Below are 11,733 nucleotides of genomic sequence, written 5' to 3' on the forward strand. Positions count from 1 at the left end.
TTGTAAAACCCACCGGTCGTGGGATGGGGAAAAGGCCCCACAGAATATTTGTAAGTTTCATTAATATTCTTTTTAAAAACCCATAAAAACATTTCTCCAAACAGGTAAAAAAAATATAAATTATTCACTGAAAAAACCCAGCAAGTCAAGTCTATAAAAACACTGTCAGCAGCAATTGTGTATAAAGCTCTTTTGTTGGCTCACGGGCCCAGTCACCAGCAAAACAGCACCAATGAGGATGAATTTGCCAGGGAGTCAACTGAGGCTAGCAAGAAAATCATCATCTGCAATTGAATACAAGTTGCTATGACAAAAAATACAGCTAGTGACCTTGGCAACAGTGACGTCCTTGGCAACGAGCGTCTATTGTAGCTTTACCCGTGGACTGAGCTGGTTCCATTCCAATCTGGAATCCAACCATCACATGCTGTCAGTTTACCATGGTATGTGGTTAATAATGCCGCTCCCTGGATTTGTTCTGGAAAAAGCCCAACAATGAGACGGCACCCGCAGCAGCTGTTACAAACCCAATGGCACTGATTGCTCTGTTAGCCTGCAAAGGAAACACAAAACTGCCTGACGACATCACGAACGTTGGGTTTTTCACACTTGAACAATCTCTCGTGATGAACACAGTGGATACAAGAGATGCATGCACGAGACAGAGCAGAGCCGGCCGAATGCTGATCTCACAGTACACTGGCTTCCTGCCTGTGGAATTCAGGGACTTCCAAGTAACTACTGATTTATGCAAGCGTGAGATCAGAATCAGGCCCAGGACTCATGTCAGGAGGTCACTCACCTTTGAGCAAAGCAATGTCTGCTCTGCACTCAGTCCACAGACAGTACATGGGGTCAAACGCTGCTCTCAGTTATGCCACTGTGAATCTGAAGTGAATTCCATTGACTTCCTGGTTATCAGAATCTGGTCCTCAGCTTCTCGTCCTGGGCCTGATCCAAAGCCCACTGAAGTCAGTGGGGGTCGTGGTCAGGCGGCATATCGCTCGCCCTTGTGGCCAGAGGCAGGACGGGTTTAAGAAGCACATTTTCAGTTGAGTATGCAGGGGTTTCTCTGCACAGCACGATAGCAGTGTCCCCAGTGCAAAGCCAGTAGAGGCCACGGGGTTTAAATCTCCCCCAACAAAACACACCCAGAATTCACCACGACAGGTTTAAATTGCTGGGACTTCCATATACCAGGTTTGTTCTCGACAAAACCTGCAGTTAACAAAACTCGCCCAAGTCCACGCGGGTTTCTCTGCATCAGGGAGAAAGGACCAAATTCTGCGTGAGCTCCACACTGAGAAAACGTCCCCCCTCGCTTTGGGAACTTGTGGAAGCCACCCCCGCAGCCCCCTGGACAAGGTGGATGGACAAGGGCACGCTGCTGGACAAGGGCATGCTGGGATCACAGCTGGAGAGCAGCTGCTACCCCTGGGATAATGCAGCTTTGAGCAGAGAGGAGCCTCACTCGCTGCAAACAGGGGGGGTTCAGCCAGAGGAAGTGGGACTCCTTAGCAAGCTGTGCGGCTGGGCAAGTCCTGCAATCAAGGCAGAGCAGCCGGCCAAGCCAGGCCAGGCTCAGCAGCTCTGAGTTTGCAGCATGCACTGTGTCCCACCCCACCAGTCCTTCCCCTCGGAGGGGGACCTTGCTGCAAACTGAGCGAGAAAAGCCCTAGGTGCTGGCCTCTTTGCACGGAGCTTGCTGCAGGGCTGGTCAAGCTGGTGCCGTGTGGACACGGTGCAGATCCTGCGGGACACCCGGGAGGAGAGGGGAGTAGCGCGCCCCGTGCAGGAGACAGCAGCCTGTCTGCCCCATACTCAACGCAGCTGCATGCCCACGGCACCCCTACCTGCTCGGAGACCCCCTCCCCATAGCGCAGCAGCGTCACAAAGTGCTCGCAGTTGTTGCCGAGGAGGTCGTAGGACACCTCCTGGCCGATGAGGAACTCCGAGCGCCGGATGATCTCCTCCACGGGCAGCGGGTGTAGGCGTCGTCGTACTTGTTGTTGATTCTGTACGTGTCGCTCCCCACCACGTCCTTCAGGAGCTGCATCTTCACCAGGGCCTTCCTACTGAACACAGACTTGGCACTCGCCAGCGACGACGCGGCCCCTTCCTCTGGGAAAGGCAGAGACAAGGCTGAGCCGGCTGGCAGGAGTGCAGGACAGCCACAGCACCAGCCGTCCCGCTGGCCACGCTCAGCTCACTCAGGGGTACTTCCCCTGGGGCCAAGGGGGGGAACCCAGAGCCTGCCCTGGGGTGGCTGCCTTGCGGGGCGGGGGGAAATGAGACCAGAATCTGGCCCCTCGCGACCAACTGGTAGTCAGTCCTTCCGAGTCAAACGATAATGACAGAAAGGGGCTGCCCCTAGGGGGAAGGGGTGGGAGAAGGGGCCATCCTCCTCTCGACCCTCATGCACTGTGGAGGGCAGTCCTAGTCTTCCTCTCACCTGAGCACAAGGACTGCATGAGCCACCCAGAGAAAGGGACACAGGCAGGGCTTGATTTGTGCCCTGGCACCTCTGGGCCTGGCAGTTCAGAGCCCTGGCACCTCCGGGCTTACCACATCAGTTATGGATAAGGCTACGATTTAGTCACAGGTATTTTTAGTAGAAGTCATGGACGGGTCACGGGCAATAAACAAAAATTCATGGCCCATGACCTGTCCACGACTTGTATTATAAACACCCCTGACTAAATCCTAGGTGCTCTGGGGGGTGGGGAAGCGGCACGGGTCGGGGGGCTGCCCCAGGCCCCATTGCTGCTGCTCCGGGGCAGGGCCGGACTAGGGTTATGAGGGGTCTACAGCTAATGGGAGGGAAGGGCCTAAGTATGAATTACGTATTGCAAAAACAAGTATGAAGTCATCAAACATTTATCTACGTACATATTTACATACTATTTATTTACGACAAATTAACAAGTTTATTCTACTCTCACTACACTCAATTCTTCAAACAAACAATTTTTCCCCCTAGCTTTAGCTGTGGCAAAGTCACGAATGATGTCATCATAATCCAAAGACCTGACGATTTCATTCTCAGTGCTCAAGAGGGACAAAACACTGAGAGCTCTCGAGTCATGGTGGATCGAGGACATTTCTGACCCTTGTGAGAAGAGATGGAACAATCTCCACTACAGCTAGTGATCATTAGTGACAAATACAGCCGTAAGGCAGTTTCAACATTCGGGAACCATTCAATCACATTGGGCTCAGTGATAACTCGGTACATCCAAATAGATTTGCTTTCGTCATCTTTTCTCTCTCTCTCGGAGAGTGATGTGATGTGAATTCAACAAACTGGAGAAACTCTTTAGTAAAATCTACTGGGACATTGTCTGGGAACTTCTGACACAGACGTTTGATACCTTCACTGACTTCAGAACTTGAAATGTTAGGCGAAAAATGTGTCCGTACACTAAAGGTTTTGTCAATATTTTCATAAGCCTTGGTCCAATATTCTAATGAACTCTTCAGTTTGTTGATGATTGTAATGAAGGTATTAACTCTGGAGGCCTCCTTGTCACTGAATGAGTGGGCAGTTACATTGTCACATGTCTTCTGTCTTTTCCAGCGTTTGGCTGACTTATACTCATGATTACCAGTCCTTGCAGCCCCCTGAATTTCATACTCATCAAAACTATCCCGCAATTGTTGAAGAACAGTTCCAAGACTCCTCATTAGATTTACAGCAATGGAAAGGTCAATCTGAGCACTTTGCAAGCTTAGACTGCACCTGCTGAATGGCTGAAGTGTATCATTCCAGACCTCACACAAAATACCAGTTTCCAAAGTGTGCATTGCATCACTCAGGCATCCCTTTGGTAGCGAATCGCTAAGAATTGTCCAATGACTGGTTGATGCAGAGAAAAAGTTGTAAAATTCTTGGACAAATCCAAAAAACGAAACTGCTTCAATACAACAATCCATGGCAGACTGGCCAGCAAGGGTGAGCGAGTGGGCAGCATGTAACCAACCAAAGCATTGCACTCTTTTAGCTTTGCCTGCCTCCCTGAATATTTGCCACTCATACTGCTTGTATTGTCATAGCTTTGGTCACGACAAAGGCTGATGTCAATCCCATTTTCGGTGAGGAAATCGAATAGGTACGAGGCAAGTTTCTCCCCTGTGTGGCTGATGATGTTTATGAAGGTCTCGAAATGCTCAGCTGCTCCACTAGGTAGCACATAATGCAAGAGGACAGTCAGCTGATACACATGAGACACATCCATCTGTTGAGTCATGTGATGTTTGACTCCATATTCTTTATGAAAATATGCTTATGATATGAATATGACATAACTGAGATGTACTTTATGCAAGATGGGTCTTGTAAGATCATTGGAAAGATTATAATTTACTGAATGTGATTATCCAATTTGTATGCCTGTATCATTTCTATATCTGAAGTTAGGAATATTGACTATTATCTGTATTTCAACTATGCTACTTTGGGTGACGCCCACTGCTAACACCTCAGGTACAACAGTAGAAAAGCCAGACAGGGTGATGACCCATCAGCAAGGACAATGGGCTGTGAAAAGCTTGGCCTTCCTGTGAACGCTGCATACTGCCATTGACTCATGGACACTGCGATACTACAGGGTCAGGTGGTCTTGTCACCTGATACTAAAACATTACCTGGGACTTCTTGTAACTTCCCACTGGAAGGGAAGGGGAGTCAAGTTTGGGAAACAAAGGATTTCCGCCTTATGTAAATCCAATTTAAGGGTGGGGAGGAAGGCAAACAGGACTCCTCTTCTCCATGGCCTGTCTGCCCAAGAAGAAAGACTGCAAAAGCCACCTGAAGGGAAGGCACGGGAGAGTCCAGACTGAGATAGGGTCCAGTCTGAAAAAGAATATAACTGGAACTCTGAACCACAGAAACTTTGCAACCTGCCTAAAATAACATTTAGGGTGAGAATGTACATTTTGTAACCTGTTTCTTAAGTATATTGAGCTTGGCTTGCATATTTTGCTTTATTTGATCAATAATCTGCTTTGTTCTGTCCGTCATCTCTTATATTCACTTAAAATTCACCTTTTGCAGTTAATAAAATTTGTTTTGTTTTATTAATATAACCCCGTTTATGTAATTTCTAACTGGGGGGGAAAGAAGTTGTGTGTATCTCCCTCCACATTGAGGGAGGGGGTGAATTTCATAAAACCTTTGGGTTTGTACCCCTTAAAGGAAGTGGGTACCAGAGTGCTGGGGCAAGCCCCTAAGGCTGAATCATTCCAGAGCGGATCCCTGTCTCTCTGTGCAGCTGGGTGTGGCCCTGCCTGTGTGCTTGGCAGGAAGAGGCCTGTGAGCCGAGCCCAGCGAGCCGAGCCCAGCGAGGCCGGGTAAAGGGGACCCAGGCCGGCAGAAGAGGCTTACTCAGTGGCATCCCAGCACATCCGGTGACACCACAAAGGGCTCAAACCTGTCATATGTCAATGGACATTGAAAAAAAATCCCACACAGAATCATAGAATATCAGGGTTGGAAGGGACCTCAGAGGTCATCTAGTCCAGCCCCCTGCACATGTGCAGAATTCATGTTGCCCACAGATTTCTTTGCTTCCCTGTCAGAAGTCAGATGATTTAGTTGGGGATTAGGTCCTGCTTTGAGCAGGGTGTTGGACTAGATGACCTCCTGAGGTCCCTTCCAACCCTGATATTCAATGATTCTATTCTATGATTCTATGAAGGTCTCTCAGGTCCAGGGTGAAATTGAGAGCGACCCCAAGCAGGACCAATCCCCAGTTTTTGCCCCAGATCCCTAAATGGCCCCCTCAAGGACTGAACTCACAACCCCGGGTTTAGCAGGCCAATGCTCAAACCCCTGAGCTATCCCTCCCCCCCACCAAACTTTGATCTCATCTACAATGGCTGAGAGCGTCGTCTTTCCCAGCAGTGCAATGAATTAATCACAAATAGTCTTTGATAGATATGATGTACGGCCTTTTCCACAATCTGCATGTTCATTGATGTGCTGAGCTAAGAAAGGGTGGAACTTAGCGATTAGCTCTAGAACACCAAGGTAATTGCCATTGTGTTTCGATCCAACAGTCTCATCTGAGCCTCAGAATGGCAGACCATGTTCAGCAAGAAAAACTATGGTTTCAACTACGTGTCTGAGAACGTTCTTCCAAAAACTGGTTTTCCATTTGGGTATCAATTCTGCCACTAACTTTCTTTGGGGTATGGTAGCTGCTAATGGACAATGTATGCTGCTCACTCATTGCATGACTGGTAACGTATGAAGTGTTCTTCCAATCCCTGAAGCCTTCGCAGAACGTTCCCCACTTTTTGGTATCAGAAAACAGGTGGCAATAAAAACACTTCACTTTCTTCTGAGAAGGCAAATAGATGAGCCATTCTCGCTTGCCAGTCTGTTTGTTAGGCTTCCCATAGTCAAACATTGGTTTGGTCAGATAATGATTCTGATTGGTGTAGTCTCGCGTTGTCAATGAAAAGTCAGCAGCTAGAATGTGGCATTTCTGTGGGCCCGTCTCAGTCCAGTGTGCCATGAGCTCTTGAGAAGTGGTGTCCCACTTGCCTGGATCGCTGGAGAAGGATGTGTTTGTATTACCATCACTGGGAAAGTCTTCGTGGAGGGGGTGGGGGGGGAGAATGAGACTTCAGCCAGAGAAGTCACAGAAGTCAAGCTGCTCCTTTTCATCAGGGGCAGGCCTGGCAGGTTCACTTGGGCTGGTATTCGCCTGGACTTCCCCGCCACCAGACTTAGTAGGAGGAAAAAACATTAGGAGAGAAGGAGTTCCTTCCAGCACTGCGTCTTGTCTCTGCCGTCTTTCTTCGGTCTCCTTCCATTTCTGCCGTCCTCCTTTCCTCCGCATGGTTTCTGTTGGCCAGTGTAGGCCTACTGTGTACAAAGTTCAGTCTGGCTTGGGCCCACAAACACTTCCTTAGCCCACAAAGACAAAATCACAACCACCATCCATTGAATTCACAATCTGGATGGATTCATTTGTACAAAGCAATATCTAAAGAGACAAAAAATATCTGAGGGCCCCGCTACTAGATGTTACTTCAATATGGAAAGGAGGGCTACAGTAGGGCCTAAGGCTACAGCCTTATTAGACTATGGGTTAATCCGACCCTGCTTGGGGGTGGGGGGTGACGCAGGGCCCTACCGCTGCTGCCCGGGGAGTGGCCCGGGGCTCCTCCACTGCTCCAGAGCAGTGTCCGGGACCAGCTGCCTGTGGCCGCCCAAGCATCGGGAGGTGCAGCTGGCCCCGGGGCCGCCACACCGGCTGCTGCAGAAATCACAGAGGTTCCAGACAGTCCCAGAATCTGTGACCTCCGTGAAAGACTCGCAGCCCTTAGTTCTGAATAAAAAAATGGCTTGAGCCCCGGTACCTCTTGCATTACAAATTAAGCCATGGACACGTGGTCCCTTGGCACCAGCCAGCGGCTCTGGAGAGACCCTCTCAAGGGGGACTGGGAGCCCGGCCATGCCCCGGCTGCTGAGAGCATGCTGAGGCACAGCGCCTCCCGCAGGGCAGCTCTGCTCTACCCCCACCATGGGACAACGCCTGTAGGGCAGTGAGTCCCACTCCCACCGTCCAGACCCCGCTGACCCAGGTAACTGAGCAGTCACACCCCGTTCACAGCCTGGGGCACAGCCATTCACCCAGCATCTCAGGGCCCCATTGTGAATGTCACCGGAGTCCCCACGTCCCAGGAAGCGTTATGGTTTTAAAGAGGTGACGTTAAGTGACGTGCCTGAGGTCACCCAGCGGCCAGTAGCAGAACTAGGAACATCCGTTACACTGACCACTGAGCCCCACTTCCTGCCCTCAGTCCCATCTGTATCACAGTCCTGTACAAGACTCCCAAAGCCACCCGCTATTCCCAACTCACAGCCCTTTCCGAGGGACAGACCAGGCCAGGACTGCCAGAGCGCGCACCCTCTGCCCCTTTTATCCGAGAGCCGCGGCATTCACCCTGCATGCGCACAGCCGCTCTGGCTGGCCGGGAACGGCTCCTCCCCCCAATGAATCAACATGGGGCAGCTCTTACCGACAGGCGCCACATTGATGATGTACCCATCCCCCAGATACAGAGCCCAGTGCTGATAAGCCGGCCGGAAAATCTCGATCAGGTCCCCGGGCTGGGGGTTGCCCAGATACGCCAGACTGAAGCTGTCATTAGCCGCCATCTGCAATGGGACAGACAGAGACACCAACTCTGAACGTGTCCCTCCCTGTTCCGCTCAACACGCACAATGCAGGAGGGGTCTGGAGTGTGGACAGGGAACCACTTAGGCAGGTATCAGGAGACAGTGGAGGAACAGAACATTTAGACTGAGAGTTAGCATAAATTCCTGACAAGGTGCAACATACTTACAAAGCATGTGACTTTCTTCCCTCCGGTGGCTGGAGGGTAACAGCCTGCTACTGCTACCAGCTAAAACAACTGTTCCTTTGGCTCTGGTGGCAACGAGCTCGTGCTTTGGTCTGGGACGCAAACCCTGCCGGGGGCTGTTGCCAAGGCAATCCCTCCCCTCACCACTGAGACAATTTGAATTGGACAAGGCACTACTGACCTGCTGGGGGAAGAAGTCACTGCAGCAGGGGATGGGCTAGAGGAGATGCCATCCAGGTCCTTTTCCATTCCAAGCTTCTATACTCCTGGGGGAATTCTGCACCAAAATAATAAAAATTCTGCACCAAAAAATTAAAAATTCTGTGCACAATATTTTAAAATTCTGCATATTTTATTTGTCAAAATAATGCAATATAATCATGCCAGTTTCAATTATTTTGGTTATTTATTTAAACTACAATACAATGGATGGAGAATTAGAGTGGGGCAGATTGGAGGAAATCCCCAAACTTCCTTTGTCTAATAGTAATGTAGCTTGGTTTGACCCTTTATTTCCAGTTATTAGGCAACAAATATATGGAGCCAAATGCTCCGTGTTACATCATAGGCAACTGAAGAGCAAATGAGGGATGGAGAATTTATATTGGCTATTGACCATCTCCAAAAAGGTCAGCACCAAACAGTTCATGGAGCACATTTTGATAGGAATTTTTTTCACTCCAAAAATTTAGACCAGTTCTAATCTCTAAAACACTGTAAGCATTTCTAAAACCATGATGTCCTTTAACCACTCTGGCAGTGTAAAGGAGCCTTAAAACTTTTACACCTGTTTCATATTCCTGGGGGAATTCACAAAGACAATGGGAACAATTCACTAAGCAGGCAGGCTGCTACATTCTGCTCTGCCCCACGTCTACCTCCTAAGAAACACCCCCAAGCCCTCCTCTCCATGCTGAGCATGTTGCGATAGCGAGCAAGAGGGACAGAGCGTCTCTCTCTCTCACGCACGACTGCACAGCCTCCCACCCACACCCCATCCCAGCAGTGATTTATGTCTCTACCAGCTACTCCAGGCGCCCAAACCAACCTGCCTGCACTGCCAGGGAGAGGTGCATGACCACTCTTGCGGGCTTCCCTTTGCGTCCCCACAGAAAAATGGCTTCATAGAATCATAGAATAGAATCATTGAATATCAGGGTTGGAAGGGAGCTCAGGAGGTCATCTAGTCCAACCCCCTGCTCAAAGCAGGACCAATCCCCAACTAAATCATCTGACTTCTGACAGGGAAGCAAAGAAATCTGCGGGCGACATGAATTCTGCACATGTGCAGTGATGCAGAATTCCCCCAAGAGTAGCTTCTACCCCTAAGTGGCTGCAGGCCAGATTCTCCCTCCTCTCACATGGGAAACTCTGTGAGGTTACAGGTGCCTGCTAGTGGCCCCCAACCACCAGGCTAGAGAGTTATTCCTTCCCTCCCTCAGTATTTAATGTATCCACAATGGAATGGCTTCATCAGGAGGCACTGAAAGAGCCCACCCAAGCAAACTATAGCCAAGCAGTTAGGGCACCAGCAGGGGTATGGCCCAGCCCTGAACCCACATCTCCCGCATCCTAGGCACTTGCCCTGAACCATGAGCTATTGGCTGCTCTGGGGTCACTCTCAATTTCACCCTGGACCTGAGAGACCTTCCCGAGGAACGTCTCCTTGAAACCAATACACTGCCATGAAAAGTTTCAGTTTTGACAAATCCGCTTTTTCCAACAAAAGAAAGTTGTGTTGAAAAACTGCAAATCTGCTCGAGTCCCTCCATGAAAATCTCTGGTGTTATTTAAGAGAAAAAGTAAGTTTTAGTCCTCATGATTGCAGAGAAAAGCTGGAAAATGTGGCCCTGAAACACTCCAAACTCAGAAGGCAAATAAAAAGACCTTAAAATTATTTTACTTTTAACCTATCATGATTCTTAAGCCAACTTCAGGATGTGGGACCAGGCACATCACGCTATCATTTGGGGTTGGTGAGATTGCGAGCAGGATGAAGAGAATAACACCACCTACCGCCTACCTAGCACAGTTCATCTGTGGATCTCAAAGCACTTTACAAAGCAAGTCAATGTCATTATCCCCATTTCACAGCAGGAGAAACTCAGGCACGGAGAGGTGAGGATTTCCGCCTGATGGATTTGTAGCTGGGAAGATTCAATTACAATGGACGAAATGAAGAGAAGTGAGCAGCAGTAGAAGAATGTCTCAAACTGAAACGTAAGCTCTACAGGGCAGTAATTAGGCCTGTACTGGTGCCTGGCTCCGAATGCTGGGCATTGGGGAAGAATCAGGGGCAGATCTTGAAGAAAGTGGAAATGAAAGAGCTGGATGGATGCCTGGAGCTACACTGATGGACCATGTTCAGAATGAACAAATCAGGGGAAGTGGGAAGATGGCACCAACTACAGAAAGGCTGAGGAAATCCAGGCTTAGGTGGCTTTAGGCAAGTACCAAAAACAGGGTTACATTTAGGAATGGAGGGTCAGAGAAGGGTTGGAAGACACAGCATTAGATGGATGGATGTCATGGGCCAGGATCTGATTAGCCGCGGACTTCCCAAGGAATTGCTCCAAGACAGACTGGAATGGGGGAGCAAAAGGACTCAAAGAAGCCAGCCAGGACCGGTGGGACTAAGGCTACAAGAGGAGGAATTCGAACCCAGAACAAGCCGGAGTAATAGCAGTGCGGTCTCCACATATATCCAAATGGCGATGCCCGTTGGATCTGTTTTGCTCGCTGGAATAAGGAGGTCAAATTCTCCAGGCTCAGCTTTGCAAATGTTTCTGCAGAACAATTATTCAAATCCATTTTGTGGGGCTTCTCCTCTGTTTGACACAAATCATTTCAGAAACCCTGCGCCTCCTGGCTGCGTCGGGAAGCAGGCCTCAGGGGGGAGAGCAGCTCTGGCAATTACAGGAGCAATAAGGGTGGTCTTGCTAATCAGCCTAATTTCCCCTTCCTTAATGTTTTGCCGTGACTGTTTGCCACCTTGTTTAGCAGCCTGCTGAATAAGCCCCCCTCAGCAACCACGTAATCATAGAATCATAGAATCATAGAATATCAGGGTTGGAAGGGACCCCAGAAGGTCATCTAGTCCAACCCCCTGCTCAAAGCAGGACCAATTCCCAGTTAAATCATCCCAGCCAGGGCTTTGTCAAGCCTGACCTTAAAAACACTCTAAGGAAGGAGATTCTACCACCTCCCTAGGTAACGCATTCCAGTGTTTCACCACCCTCTTAGTGAAAAAGTTTTTCCTAATATCCAATCTAAACCTCCCCCACTGCAACTTGAGACCATTACTCCTCGTTCTGTCATCTGCTACCATTGAGAACAGTCTAGAGCCATCCTCTTTGG

The 11,733-nt window shown here is 49.3% G+C and overlaps 1 protein-coding gene across 1 annotated transcript; it reads right to left on the reverse strand.

The window, feature by feature from the left end:
• Nucleotides 1-451: 451 nt before the first annotated feature.
• PLAAT1 (phospholipase A and acyltransferase 1) lies at nucleotides 452-8,636 on the reverse strand (the record flags this gene model as incomplete). The annotated part of the gene is given in 5 exon segments (XM_084638087.1): nucleotides 452-553; nucleotides 1,854-1,987; nucleotides 1,990-2,121; nucleotides 8,032-8,170; nucleotides 8,558-8,636. Coding segments are annotated over 4 exon segments (507 nt in total). The 5' UTR covers nucleotides 8,558-8,636.
• Nucleotides 8,637-11,733: the final 3,097 nt, after the last annotated feature.

This window comes from Lepidochelys olivacea (assembly GCF_965140295.1).
Source record: "Lepidochelys olivacea isolate rLepOli2 genome assembly, chromosome: 9".
NCBI lineage: Eukaryota > Metazoa > Chordata > Testudines > Cheloniidae > Lepidochelys > Lepidochelys olivacea.